The following is a 15,917-nucleotide window of genomic DNA, read 5'->3' as shown; positions in this document are numbered from 1 at the left end:
TGCTCAGATTTCAGTTCCCACATTCACACTCAACTCAACTCAACTCTTCTTATGCATAAAGAAATTTCCTACACATAAAAAGCCGGTCTTACCAAACCATTATCCACTGCTTACACCGACATGTGTTTCTTTGCATTTCCTGGCCTACCTGTAAACAAGGCTTCTAAGAGACAACAGTTTCCACTGATCACGGCAGAAAGTAACTACAGCACATATTCTAAAAGACATTTGTATATTGTTTCTTGCAGATGTTAAATAATCAAAGAAAACTAATACATCAGGACTTTATTTACAGCTGGAAAATCTCTCTTGAGCAGTCGAGATGCATATACATGTAACACAGATGCCACAGATGAAATTAGGGTAAACCACGTTTGGTGAGAGTCCTGTTTCCAGGACTGTGTGCCTCACTCACCTGTTTGACTAAGCTGGGATGTGCTTCTGCTCCTTCGAGACACTATGGCAACCACCTTGGCACTAAAGCTGGAGCGCCTTTTCTTCCCACCTGTTCCCACCATGCCGACGGCCGTGTCCGACTGGCTCCCGTCAATGTGCTCCAGCTTGTACATCTCCCCGCTCACGCTTGTGCTCTTTGTGATTCTCCCTGACGTCCCCATCCGTCTGCCTTGCATTTTAGGAGTAAATGTACTACAGTTACAAAGCAAAAACAAACATGTTAATTTGTCTGTGTAACAGCATTTCCAAAAGCCTTATTTTTTTTTAATCACTAAATTATTTTTAAGTCTTGATATGTTTCCATTTATTTGGTTCACAAGTAAAAGTTTAATGTGATGCTCCTCGGAGTACCTATTTTCAATGCTATTGTTTGTCCTCCACTTTGAAGGGAACAAATAACGTGAACACTTCCCCATGTTTTTCAGAACAACAGAGAGACACTTAAAAGTTATGTGAAGCTTTCCTGCCTATATCCCCACAATACAGAAACAAATAAAACAGCAATTTTACAACCAAAGAAAATTAACGTGGGGCAGTAGTTTAACACATTCATCTTATCAGTGCTGTTCACCAAAGACCTAACAGAAATAAAGATATCATCTAAATTTTCATACTTTTCAAAGAGATCGTGCAATATGTAGTATTTTTTAGGTCTTCAGTCTCTCACTTCATTAAAGGTAAGTGCAATAGTTACAATATAAAAGCAAACTAATTTTGAGGCAAAATCCCTAATAACCCACTAGAATTTTCATTGATTGACAGAAAAATTAATCACTCTGGCAGTTCTGTTTGAGTTCCTTTAACTGAATTGCATTGAAATGCATTGATTAGACATGGACAACTTTGATTAGACATGGACAACTCCTTTCCACATGGATAATTTCTTTCCAACAGCACTGGGAATTGTATTTCTGTGACTGTTTCTACGTAATTTCCAGCAATAAAGTTCAATGGACTATAAAATCTGCCATGCAAATAAAGAATTATTTACCATATTATTGAATTTGCTCTACTGAATTTCAGGTGTTTATCAATACAATAAATACCAAAATAACAATGTTTTTATGCCAGTGTTCACTTCTTTTTTTTTTTTTTTTTTTTACAATTTACCTGAAATGCTCTAATCTCACATTATTTAATATGTATTTAGGAGCCAGTGATGTCCATCAGCTGAGAAATAAGAAAAAGATGGTATTATAACTTTAGGAAAAAATATTTTTGATGTATGAATTCACTAATTCAGGGAACATGGAAAGTTTCTGAATAATAGAAAAAATCACTTTTTTCAAAGACTCATGTGTTTCATTTCTGATTCTTTGCAACAGGTAGAAGAGAATTAGAATAGGAACTAGAATATTTATCTTAATTGGAAAAAAACAGAGAAATTTAGAATTCAAATTAATTTTATACTTGTTTTTATCTTGCAAATATGAAGTCCTGCTTTCCTAGGAAATATGTTCCAGTGTACTAGTACAAAATAGCTATTAATTTGCTAGAAATGGGCATAATGGGATAGGACCAAGGATCAACAGCTGCCCAATACTTCCTCTTGTTATAACAAAGCAAATACATTAAGTTTTCTTTGTGTTCATCTAATCCCTGAGCTAGTTTATTATTTTTCATTACTGAAACAGTCTCAAAAGAATGGGCATGTAAAATTCAGCATTCTTATACCATCTAATTGATTACCCTTAGAACACAATGTTTTACCTTTACATTACTGATTATCACTTGAAAGAAAAGCTCCTAGCTACACTCCTGCTTTATTGACTACTGTTAGAGCTTCATTTATGAAGCTCAAACAAGAAAATGACTTGCATGAATACATCCCTTGGCACTTAGCTGTTTTGATAATAACATAGCTAAATTTTTATTTTGTTTTGCAGACTTCTGGGATTATTAACGCATTCATTTAAATGCAGATGCAAGTTTTTGCAGGCTTGTGGCTAAAACTGGTAAATTATTAAATTATATTTAAACCTAGTTATCATAACACAATAAATAAATATTGTTTTCTGTAGCAGGATTATGAAGAACAACATATTTATCTGTATAGTCCATTAAGTCATAAGTTAATTAATTCACTAAATTTTTATTTAAAATTATTTTATGATCTTTAGCAGTTCTTCTGATTGATAGTTTGGCAAATGTCTTATGTTATTTCTAAGTACTTCTGATTACAGCTGTAACAACATAATTGTTGTGCATATTAAGAATGGTTACAGACAATATAAATGGGCCTGTGTATTACTTTACAGATATTCAGAATAGAAAAAGAGTCATTGGATTTCCAACTTTCTAAAAATATATTTAGTTTAACTTGTAAAGAAAAGCTTTCTCTAACCCCGGCAAGCCTCCCCAGCACTGGGGTCCGACACTACCCCAGGTTCCTGCATCAGCAGGGAAGACACTGCTCCCTCCACCAAGAGAAAAATGCTTGCATTTCCTGCCAAAGCCTATGCAGTTGAGACAAATCCCATCTGAAGTTGTACCTGCACTACACAAGACATCAAGACTGTATTCACATGTCAGCCATCAGAGTTATGAAAGAAAGCAACACATTCAGTTTTGCAAGCTGCCCCTACCTGAAAGTTGCATCTGTGGGAATGAAGAATGTGCTTTTAACTCAAAAAAACTTCATCAAAGAGTAGTTTGAGTTACAAGATAGCATAAAATTAACCCTGAAACAAATTTTGTAAGATGAGCATGCTATAAGAGCATTGTGGATAATATTTGCTTACATTAAAAAGTACAGCACACTCAACTATTTAGAACTGAAATCAAGCCAAGTACCAGTATTACATCACTATATATCTTTCTATGTACAGATAACTACTATATATGTATTCAAGATCCATAAAAGCATATTGGATAAATCATTAGATCTGAGAAAATTGGTATACAGACATATACTCAGTATCTCTCAGTAATTACATAAAAAACCTGCACATTCCACCTGAAAAAGAAAGTTAGTAAGACAGTGGTAAGAAAGCTAGAAAAATACTTGTCCATAAACTCACCTATGTAATATCTGGAAGTAAATCCTTTCAAAGAAAAAATCTGAACTGATTAGCCATTGCTAAAATAACAGCATTTCCCTCATTCTCTTAGAATTACTGATGATGTATAAAAAAATATTTTAGGTGTTTGTTTTCATGAGCCCTCATTTTTACTCCACCCATTTTCCCAAGAATGCAAGCCATGAGTAAATAAAGGATGCCCGTGAATAAAGGATGCCCTGTGTTCCTTGCTGTGCAGATGATGCTGTAAGCTCTTTTCAGGCAGTGGCAGCCACTTGAACCTTCCAGCAGAACCCCGGCCCAGCAGCACAGGGCACCGAGCCTCCCCTGCCTCCTGCCGACTGCAGCACCACGCACTCACCACAGCCCCTGTGCAGCTCATGAATACTAATAATCTCCTAAACACATCATAGCTCTGGACCAAAGGGAAGATATTTTTATCATGAGAAACATTACATTTCTAAAAATAAGCGTCTTGTTATTAGTATTATATTATATAATCAATAAATACAAACGATTAATTAGTTATCTACAAATTTCTCTATCATTCTAAGAAAATATTTATATGTTATATTATATATGATATATTACATTTTCTGCAAGACAAATTGCTGTGAATTTTAAAATAAAAAATTATAAATATTCATTAGCATTTAATAAATTAATTGAAGCATGGTGTTTTACAAACCAAATGGCAAACATATATCCTATATTGTAATTCTCTCTAGTTAGTAAAAAGAATTTTTTGGACCATAAAAGTTGGTTCAATCAAATAATAATTTTGTACAGTCTGTACCAACTGGAACTACATATTGATTTAACATGCACATTGATCATATATTAGATTGCCCTAGGGTGAAATATGTCCTATGAAATAGCTATTAAAATCACAAAAAAAAACCCCTTGCTTCTGCTGTCAAGAGTCCTATTGGTGTATTAAGATATTTGAAGATCAGTAATTTCTAAGTTATATTTGTTGCTGACAATATTCCTATATTGCATGAAAGTGCCACTCAGTGCCACAGCCGCTCCCTCTGGGAGGACAAATCCCCAACATCCCCAGCCCCACTGTGCTCAGTGTGCAGACTCTCACTGAGCCAAGGGCTGGGGAAGATTTTGTAACAGCAGCCTCCTCTGGGAGCTTAACTGGTTAAAATCCTACTTTGGAAGATCAGGAAATTTCCATATTGGAGCACAGTATGTCAGAATCTGGTCTGTGACAATGCTTTTCTCAGGAGCACACTGACCACTGAACTGGGCCAGCTTCACAGCTCTGACAGATTTCTACTTTTTAAACTTGGAAAACTAGCATTTCTCTATGAAAAAAAGAGAAACAATTCAGAAAGCAAGCCTGAACATTATGAAAGATAAGCAGATTTTAACTGTTTTCCAAGCAAAAGATAAGCAGAATTTTATTATTTGCCATGAACATTTCAACTTAATTTATATTCTCTGAAACAAGCAGAGCAATTGTCTCTGTATGTGGGAGCCCTTGTGTCTGCCTGCACATACCCAAGGCACCACCAGCCTGAAGCCAACTAATGACTTGAATCATAAAATGAAACCAACACAAAAGCAGCCCCTCCAGGGCCACTGCTCAGGGTTAACTATTGCTATTAAACATGATGTGGAAGGCTCACGTGAATCAAAGGACAAACAGCTCAAACTTGACTGCATATAGCCATGCATATATTCAGTTACCAAACACAGAAAGGATGTAAATCTGTATCAAGAAAACAGATGTTGGGTGTGTGTGTGTGTATGACAAACACAAAGATGTGTATGTCCACACTGAAGGAAGCTTTTTTCAGCATCAAGAAAGCTCAATTCACCAGTTTCTCTTCCTTTCAATGACATTCAGGAGTAATGTTATTTTCCCTGCTGTATTTTTTTCGCTCTAAAGCACGAGGTACTGAAGTACCTGTGGTGTTGCTGCTCTTCATGTCAAAAATGCTACATCATTGATATGAAATAGATTCCTCACTGCCCCTTTTCAAAAGTAGATAACAGCAACAAGCAATAGCAAAAAAAAAAAAAAAAAAAAGAAATGCAGGAGGAGAATCTGAAAAGCTGAAGCTGAATGGGATAGTGTAAGGTCAGGAATAACAAAAAAAGTGCAGATAAAATTTTAAAAGTATACTAAACTGAAATGAAGATAAAGAAAGTGATAAGTACTCTGAGGTCTGAGCCATGACTAAAACTATTTTGCTACATTTCTATAATCTAAAAATAACAAGTACTGCCAGTTCAAAATATTAGCATAATGTACTTAAAATAAAAGTTTATGGATTACATTTCATCTTTATCAACTGCAGTAATTAAATGCAAAACAAATTAAAATAATTTTTCCATTTTTTTGAAATTGTTAAGAAAGACTGCTGGTGATGTGACAGTTTCTTTGAAAGAGGAAACATAATTAGATAATTAAAAATGCAGAAGCAATGCTCCATAGTACATTTTTCATGTACAGATGTTCTGAAGGGATTAAAGACTCCATCTCCCTCCCTCTCTGACAGATACATAAAGCAGTTTATAATGATGGATTTTCAAAAATCATTATCTTTAGATAATGAATAATTAGAACAGTAATTACTCTGGCTTCACCTTGGTGTTGTATATAAATGACCTCAGAACCAGAAGTTTCCATCTGTAATACACTCTTTGGGGGTAAAGAAGGTACCTTATATTTTTTAAGGAGCTTATCTAAAATGTTTTCATTTATGTTGCCTTCATGGTAATAATTTGGAGGCTACTGCCCTCTGTTTCCCCTGAAAAAAGCAGAAGTTGTGACTCAGGTTACATCAGAGTGCCTGTCCTTGCCCCAAGACAGATCACCTGAGCAGCAATATTAACTATTCACAGGTCATGCTCAATGTGTTTCTCTCTAATGAAACTGGGAAGTGCACAGCTAATTAAACTTTTTTGGGGCTCAGTTTTTAGCTGCAGTGACTTGGATAATCAGAAACAAAGTAGGATTGCCAATTTACTTCAAGTGTTGCAGTGGATGCTTGCACTGTGGAGATTTTAGGCAAAAATTATCTTGCCTGTTACCTATATCTGCTCTGTTTGTCAAACATGAAAAATTTAGGTAGAAATTTGCCATGCCTGGTTTCTGCCCATGGTCAAATTTCTTATTTAATCTATTCTAAATTCCAGATGATATACCATGGCAGATTTCCTGGCCCTTTTGAAGGAAATTACAAGAAAAAACCCCAAAACCAACAACATACCCAAAATTATCAATTCACTTCACTTTGAGAAGTGACTAATGCCTGACTGAAAGGTTCCAATGAGGTGATTCTTCTATTTGGCACAAACACAGTAGCTGCCAGTTCTTCTGAGTACCTGTCAATTTGGCAAAACAACTTCTTTAAGTGATACCTCTCATGTTCAAAGATTTCAAAGCTATCAGACACCAGGTTTAGATACCAGGAAACTTTCTTGTTACAAAGTGACACTGCACTCACTCACAGGCCCTATTGCTAAATAGATCATACTTTTCCTGAATATTACTATTTGTCTCCAGGTCAGAGGTAGAAAGTCAGTACCTCCCTCGTGTCTGTTCTGCATTTGGGAGAAATTAGCTAGACTGTCCAGGATGGAGGGAGGCTGCAATTGCTGCCCATCAGGCATGGCTCAAGACAAAGACAACTAACTGAAGTACAAAAAGAGTATAATGGACAATAATCCCTGGAAGGAAAGAGTTCATGGTGATAGTGAAGTAGAAAGAGAATAAGAAAGTGAACAATAAATTCATTTTATCACTCTTTCCAAAACCAAAACAGTCCCTAAAAATTCCTGTGGAAGCTGAACAAAAGAAGTCTTTTCAATGTCCCATCACAAGTATTTAGTATATTATCATTCCCTCAAAGGATGGCCAGTTTATCATTTGTAGCCACAAAACACTCACTATCCTCTCTGCTTTTGCAGAGAAATCTTCTTCATGTGCCATCATCCCATTTTGCACAGTGAACTCAGCAACCATGCAATCTCTTACTCTGTCATTGGGTTAAACAAACCAGAGCCCTAAAGAATCATGTGTGAGTTTTGCTCCAAACTTCGCTCATGATGGGAATGCTGAATCCACAGCATCAAGACACAATAAACTGCCATGCAACAGGCAGTATATGGCCACCAACAAAGGCATGTCTGAAATGATTTGTCACTAATCAAATAAAAACTATGGGACAAAGAGTGATTTCCCAGAGCAGTAATAAATTAGGCAAGTAAGATTATTAAAATTCCTGCCTCATTCTCTAAACAAGTTCATAGAAGGCTTTATCCCTATGGCTTCACCTCAAAATCTTGATCAGACTTTTTGCAATGTAAAAACCCTTTTTGTTTTTTTGTTTTTTCAAAAATGAACATTATTACCATCCTGAACTTTTAAAAAAACCCTCCTCATTTATCAGTTTTGATGACAGCTACAACACAATTGTCCACATCTGTGAAGCTCTTAGCCCTTGCTAACCCTGCTAGGGAATTTGCAGTAATGACAAATTTCATTTTGCACTGTAATAAAACAGCATTATCTTACAAGACCTGCACTGTTTGTTATTATACCCATGTTTCTCTATTTTAATTGTTGCATTTTAAGCAAAGTAGCAGTCATACTATTGCTACTCAACACAGTTACATGAAGACTGATAAGTTTTCCATCAGCTCAAGCTTTTAGTGTACATAAAAAACTAGACAAAAGAGTTTAAAGTTTTGTTTAAAATACCTCTCTGTGTTCACAAAGATCATTTACTCCTCTAGGAGGATACTGAATCAAGGTATCAATTTGTTAAGCACACACAGAAATCTCCCCTCCCTGTTTTTAAATAAGGATATGAACTATTGTTCTTTTTAAACCTAGATTTAAGATGTTGCCATTACGCCAATGTGTTGCACAGCATGTTATTAATAACCATTAAAAGTGTATTAAGTTTTGCAAAAATATATTGCTATCTTGAGCGTAGACATTAAAGAGTTTAATGAGTTTTCACTTTCCTGTGAAATTCACTTTTTTTTTGGCTTATAAATTTCCAATCCACAACAAAGACTGTTATTTGTACATTTTACTACAAAAGAAATATTGCATTGTAAATATAAAAATTAATTTAATTAGTGTAGACTAGTTCTAGTATCTCTATTTCTTAGAAAGGAGGAATTCCAATTTACATAGAAGAGGTAGGACTAATCATCTTAAAAAAATCTTGCACATTAAAATTGCAGGATCTACAATTTGTCATGAGAAAGAAATACCCAGGTCAATAAATACTCTTAAGTCCAGTTAAATTTGCAGAGACATAATCAAAAAAATAAATTGGGAACTTAGTATTTTGGCCATTAAAAAAGGAAACTTCAGACAAGAGAACAGCACTATGTCCCCAAAGCCATGTCAGTTCATGTTAAGAAAATAAATGAGTAATTTTTCAACAAGCACCATTGCACTGGAGCTCTGACATCTGATTAAAACCAAATCATATTGAAGCATTGATTCTGGTGACCCATAGCCCAGCTGATAAACTGCAACTGCAGCCATCTAGAAATTTGCAAGACCTTAGCTACGCAGGCTTTGAAGCAGGTACAATATGGAAGATAAATGGAAAATGAGAACTTGGTTCAAGATTCTTTAGAAATGTGACAACTGAAAAGGTCGATCTGATTCCTAAGTGAATATATACGCAGCAAAATTCATCATTTCTGCTACTGCTGCAGGTATTTGACTCTGTGGTGCTTTAGGCCTGAGAAATACAGAACAGACCTTCCACAGTGATGCTTTGAACTACAGCACATGGCAGAATTTAAGCAGAAACCCAGGAAACACCCCTTTGAAAATGCCATTTGAGGGCCAGCTTTCAACATGATGCAGACTGATATTGCCAGACCACTGTCTGTGCAGCTGTGGAGATTTGTAGGATCTATCTCTTAATACACTGCCAACACCTACTTCTAAGCAAGAGACCCAGATGCCAGAGCAGTGTGATCATGATTACCTGATGGCACACAGCTGGGAATGCATGAGCCATGCAGGGCTTTGGGTTTCTTTCAATCTGCTTGGCAGTGCCACAGCACATACAGCACACAGGATCATCTACTATGTCTTCTACTATGACATCCTGAAGGCTCTCAGAAACCAAGAATGAGGAACCACCTTGATTGTGGTACATGATGTCTCCTTTCCAGACAAGGATCTGGGCTGATAACACCTTGAATAATTAAAATGACGTTTATTTTTTTACAGAATATCAATAATGAGAGCTATAAACCCTAGGAATACCCAATTTTACCTAGTACACACAAACAGATCCCTCTTATGCAAGGCTCCAGCACTGCATATTCCACTGCAAATTCACATAGCTTAATCCTTTCTTTATATAATGTGAACTTGCCCTTACACTGGCTCATTAAGAAATATGGGATCAAACTTAGGCAGGGTATAAAATATCTGTTATACTCCACACATTTTCAGGATGTTCTCCCAGGTTTAGATAATGAGTGTGGCATAGTGAATGTCCTCCACAAAGCCAGTCTGAAATACCCTTCACAAAGCCAGTCTGGTGAATTTGTTCCCATTTTCCAGGTGATTTACTTTTATTGATGAAAAAGCTTTAGTGTTCTGTTTTTGCCTCCACTAGTTCTGTTTGCAATATTTATATCAATAATGAAAAGATTTTACATTTCATTTTTTTCATGAGTAAAGTATCTTGACTACACCCTTAGTCACTGTAGCACAAATTCAATATAAAGATTTTAATTACTTTTGTAATTAACATGAAATTAATGGGTTTCTTTATTACAACACAGACCTCGGTCTCATCAATGTATGAAAAACCTTGGTGTGTTGTTTTTCCTCACTATTATAACATGAAGTATAACTTTGCTCAGTTGGCTCTGTGGTGCAGTAATGCTGCATTTCAGTGAATCAGTGTGCTGAGAAGGGTGGCTGCAGCCCTGGTCTAGAGAGGGTGGGGGAAGGAGTGAACAACTGTATTGCACCAGTCACATCACATACATTTATGATGTAACAAGCAGCATTATTGGGAATCCTGAGAAGAGGTAAGAAGACTCCTCAGACTCTCTCTAGACCCTCACCACTATAAATTGTATCAAACTAGCTCTAATGTACTACATGGGAGGATGGAAAACCAGTGGGAGAAAATCTATCTCCAATCCAGAGAGTGACCTCTGGCTAAATCATCTTGAGAGATCTGCAGCTCAAGTCTGCTGTTTGTCCTCAGTGAGATGGCAAACCTCCAGCCACTTTACCAGGCTCCAAACTAAAAACACTGAGCATTTTGTGCAAGAGAACAGCATAATAAGCAGCATGAAATGAAAACCTGAAAGAGAGTCACAGGACAGGTGAGGCTGGAGGACCCTTTTGGAGATTGCAAGGTCCAACTCATACCGCAGGTCTGATAAGAGCAGGTTGCACAGGGCCATATCTGCTCGGGGTTTGGCTATCCCCAGATACTGGACTGTGCAAAATCTCTGTACCACTTGTTCCAGTGTTTAATAAATTTTCACAGAAAAAAAGTTTTTCTCATGTTTCAATGTGATTTGCCTTATTTCAGTTTGTGCTCATCCTCTCACTGAGAAGAGTTTGGCCTTTTTTCTCCAGTCCCTCTCTGCAGGCATTTATGCACATTGATAAGACTTCCCTTGAGCTATCTCTGCTCCAGGGTGGACACTCAGCTCTCTTGGCCTCTCCTTGTATGACAAACACTCCAACATCTTCATGGCCCCTTGCTGGATGTGCTCCAGTAGCTCCATGTCTCTTGTATTGGGGAGCCAGCACTGGACTGGGAACTGCAGGTGTGTCTCACCAGAGCCACTCAGCTCTAGGGAGTGGGAAGGATCCCATTCCTCAGCCTGCTGGCAACACTCTTCCTAATGCACCCCAGAATGGTGTTGGACTTCTTTAATGCAAGGAGGCACTGTTGGCTCAGGTTTATTTTAGCATCCAGAAACATGCTAGGGATTTCCCTGAAAAGTTGCTTTCCAGCTGCAAAGCTGTGTTGTAGCTGTGTGATCCCAGTGTGCAATGGCACATGGGGTTACTGCTCCCCAGGTGCAAGATTTTTCATTTCCTTCGTTGATCTTAATGTGATTCCTAAATTTCTCCATTGTCGAGATCCCTATGAATAGTGTCACATCCCCCTGTTATATCAACTATTGATACCAGTTTTCTGTTGTCTGCAAACCTGCTGAGGGTGCATTTTGCCCCATCATTCCAAACACAAATGAAGATGTTAAACAGTACTGCCTAAATATTGACTCCAAGCATACAGCACAAATGATTTGGCTCCAGCTGGACTTTGTGTCACAGGTCACAATGCCCTGAGCCTGGCATTCAGCCAGTTTCCAATCTGCCTCACTGTTTACTTACCTGGGCTGTACCTCCTCAGCTTGTCTATGAGGGTGTTTAAGGAGAGGGCATTGAACTTCTTAGCAGAGACAAGATAGAGAACATCTGATATTCTTCTCTCATCCATCAAGCTAGCCAGCTAATAAAACAAGGCCATCAGGCTGGTCAGGCTTGATATGCCTTTGTAAATTCATGCTGACTATCCACAATCACGCCCTTGTTCTACACATATGTTTGGAAATAGTTTCTAGGACTCTTTGTTCCATCACCTACCCAGATGTGGAGCTACGGCTGACAGACCTATAGTTTCCAAGATCCCTTTCCCTTCTTGAAGATAGTAGTGATGATTTTTCTTCCAGTCTTCAAGAACATCCCCTGAATGCCATGTTCCAAAGATTACTGACTGACTTTGCAATGCCATCAGTCAAAACCAGCTCATTTAGTATTCATGGGTACACCTCATCTCATGCCAATAGTTTTTACATGTCCAGTTTATTTGAATGTTCCTTGATCAGTTCATTCTCTGCTGAGTCCTTGTTCCAGACTTTCCCTTTGGTCATCAGTGCACTACAGAAACCTCCTGGATTTCTTGTGCCCTACTGCATTGTTCAACCAGCAGATACCAGGATGGTTTACATTCTCCATGAAAACCAGAACCTGCAACTGGAAAAAGGCTTCATCCAATTCTTCCTGATCAAGAAGCCCATAGCAGACACCCACAATATCATGACTTTGGTTGGGTCTCTAACCCTGACCTATAAACTCTCAGCTGGTTCATCACCCATTTCTAGGCAGAGTTCCCTGCATATTCTGCTCTCTCACAGAAAAGGCTTGCAAACCTTCCTTGCTATCCTGCCCTGTGCTTCTATGGATTGCAGCACTCCAGTAATAGGAACTATCCCACCACTTCTCTGTAATCATGACGAGACCACGGCCCTGCAGGGCACAACAAACCTCCAATTCCTCTGGCTTTTTCCGCATGCTTTAGAGCACAGGCCATCTGGAGAGCCACACGCTTGTGCTCATTCCCCAGAAAAGGTATGAGAGCTTTCCCTAAATGCTCTTCTCTCATCACACCCTTATTCATGTGCATAAACTCTGGGTGGCTCCTCTCTGCCCTGGTTTGTTGTTTATGAGGTCCTGGCTGTCTCCATCTCTCTGCATCCATTGCCTATCAACCCACGAACCACTTCCTCACTTGATTCCAAATCATCATTTCTCTACTCCTTCACTCCTGTTTCAAAGCTCAGGGGTACTGGAGTTAAGTGTCAGTGTACTGAAAGAACAACAGCTGCACAAAATTTGTATATTCTGTTCTGCAAATCAGGGAAGAAAATGTTTGTCAGATAGAATCTGACAGTAGAAACTTCAGTGACATACAGAGAACAAAATTCCCAAAAACCATATATGAGTTTGTGATACAAGCCATTCAGTGGCATGGCATAACATGTGAAATAAATTAGAACTGGATTAAATCCACTATTACAACTCATTACATTATCCTCTTTCCTCAATAAGCTCATATAAAATATTTTAATTATACTTAAGCTTTCAATTTAAAAAGCGTGTAAAAACCGATTAAAATTTGGCACAGACATAATTATATTATATCACACATTGATCAAGATAAAAACCATAATTCTTAATAAGATGTGGTTTTCAAATTTAAAATGAGAGATAACAGTAATATTCCTAATGCGAGGGCAATTTGTTCAAAGTCCAGACACAGTGAGACAAATTCACCTTAAAAAAAATTATTTAGTCTTTCATAAATTTAGCAGATTTTATTAAATCGGATTTAAGTGAAACATCTTATAGTAGCTTGTTCCTCCAAACCAGGAGCCTCCACCTCACCTTTACCATACAGGACAGCTCCCTACTCAATAGCACCGAGAAGTCCAGGTATCTTTGCATAAACAGGCTACAAATGAAAGGTGGTGCAATGACAGAAACTAGCATAATTTTTTATTAAGTCAGCAAATGTCCTTCTTTGTCTGATCAAGCCCACAGGGTGCTGATTAATTATCATGGGTTCTTACTTATCAATCTTTTGCATTAAACACAGAGACATTTCCTTCGGCTTCATTTAGGATGCAAGAAATGTTTCAGAGCCACACACAGTGACGTCTCCAACACACACAGGCACAAAGGACTGTGTGACTGTAGCGTGAATGCATAAAGACTGTGATCAATAAAAGCAAATCTCCATAAAGAAGGACTGATAACTTGGCTTCACTCATTAAATACACATCAACTCCAAATTAATTAATCTGATTTCGATTCAAATCAGAAGTCCCAGAGCGTTTTGTTTACACACCAAAACTTCCTGGTACTTTTTTCTGCACTTCCAACTAGAGAGCACAGCAGCTAACCAGACTTCCCAGAATGGTAACAAGAAAGATGCTTTGAATAATTTCATATACAGAGTAGCTTATCCACACAAAGCCATTTGTTGTAACACATACCTGAAAATACTAAACAAATTAGAGAGCAAGAAGCTATTTTATATACTTGTATTTAGAACTTGCATCAATCACTTCAGGTTACTAATCTGAGCCCCAGACTACTCTTCAAAATAAGGACACTTGTTGAAAGACTTAATTTAGTGAAATTGCTAGAACTGAGCTACCTCCTTTGAGTTTCTATATGCTTACTAGATTCATCTCTAGAACACATGTGGAGAAGAGAAGTAGGTGCATAGAAAAGGCAGTTCAACAAACTTTGTCCTTAAATGTAACATTATGCTCACACAGTTGCCATGGCCACTGGCCTGACACACTTCCAAATGAAGATGATGCTGGATACGTGGTTTCAGAATGACAAAAACAGCTAGACAAAAAATGCTACCCCTCCTGCTCAACCATCCTATCCTTATCCCATCCTGTTAGATATATGTTAACGTTGGGTTCTTTGGAGGCAAAAATAAAATTTGAATTTCAAATTACTAATCAAGCTTGAACTTAAAACTTATAATTCCTTGACCTCAGAGAAACTTTAGTAATTGAGAGAAAGAATCCTTTTAATCTTAAATGTCAAAAATTAAAGCAACCAATCTAAACAAGTAGTCTAGGGTTTCTTCAACAATTAAAGCTAGAAAAGGATGATTCCCCTGCCTTTGACACCTGTCTGAAGATGAGGTGAACCATCCAAGATAATAGGTGTTTTTTCCCTTTTAATGGTGACTTAGGTAAGCTAAAAAAAATTATTTATTAAAAACCTATTTTAGGTGAATTCCACTGAGGATACATAGCTTTTAAGGCTGGAGTTACACAGCATGAATCTCAAGATGAAAAAAATTGTTTCTAAAACAATCAACCCTTTCCCAAGTCTTTCAATTTTTTCGTCATATTTCTACTGAAGGAACTGCATTGTATGTAATTGCTACACATTTTGTTCACTATGGAAGTACTACCTGAATTTAGAGAAGATTAAAGCTAGCCATAAAGTGTTTGATTTCTGAGGTACTGGTCCTGTGGACATTATCAGAAAGGGAAGACATCTAAATTCCAATTACATCTCACTTTTCTGGTCTAGAGTGAAGCTGAGCTGGAACTCCCACTGCAGACACTTGGCTTTGTATATTAGGTCACCCAATCCTGCACCCAAGGTGCTCTGCTACTCCTAAGAATGGAAAAGTTGAGGATTTGAGCCCAGGTTTCACCCTTGCCAGGCTCACACAAGGTTACTGGTTCTCCCAGTCCTGATATTTACAATCAGATATTCTGAACTCAAGGAAAATTTCTGATAAAATCTGTCACACATATCTGTGGGAAAAAATCCTATTTTTGTTTTACTTGACAAAGACACTGTGAGAGGGCCTAGTTGAGAAAAATTCTGTCTGTGAAATAAGGTATTTTGGTATGAAAAAAGCCCTTTGTAAGAGTCAAATACTGAAAAGCTAGGACAAGATGAAATGCAGCATGTAAGGACAAGAATTGAAATCGCTTTAAATACATTCACAGTCCCACTGCAGCCTTCTGCTGGATTGTGGCTTACTGCAGTTGTCAGGTTATACCTCCAGCAATATGAAATATGACTTTAAACACCCTTGTGAACATTCCTTGAAAAGAAAAGGTGTATCTAGCTCA

General features: G+C 37.5%; 1 protein-coding gene across 31 annotated transcripts in view; it reads right to left on the bottom strand.

Annotated features, from left to right (window-relative positions):
• The window catches only part of RIMS1 (regulating synaptic membrane exocytosis 1), a 305,676-nt gene that overhangs the window by 40,005 nt on the left and 249,754 nt on the right, over positions 1-15,917 (bottom strand). For 20 of the 31 annotated variants that reach the window (XM_064707393.1, XM_064707359.1, XM_064707360.1 and 17 more), the window contains one exon: positions 416-648. The exons of the other annotated variants lie outside the window; for them this stretch is intronic. In XM_064707393.1, the coding sequence (XP_064563463.1) occupies positions 416-648 (233 nt within the window). The remainder of the gene's footprint in view (positions 1-415; positions 649-15,917) is intronic. 31 annotated transcript variants of the gene reach the window in all.

The sequence above is a fragment of the Zonotrichia leucophrys genome, chromosome 3 (genome assembly GCF_028769735.1).
Source record: "Zonotrichia leucophrys gambelii isolate GWCS_2022_RI chromosome 3, RI_Zleu_2.0, whole genome shotgun sequence".
Taxonomy (NCBI): domain Eukaryota; kingdom Metazoa; phylum Chordata; class Aves; order Passeriformes; family Passerellidae; genus Zonotrichia; species Zonotrichia leucophrys.
The sequence above is the reverse complement of the archived record's forward strand: the minus strand, read 5'-3'. Positions and strand labels throughout refer to the sequence as shown.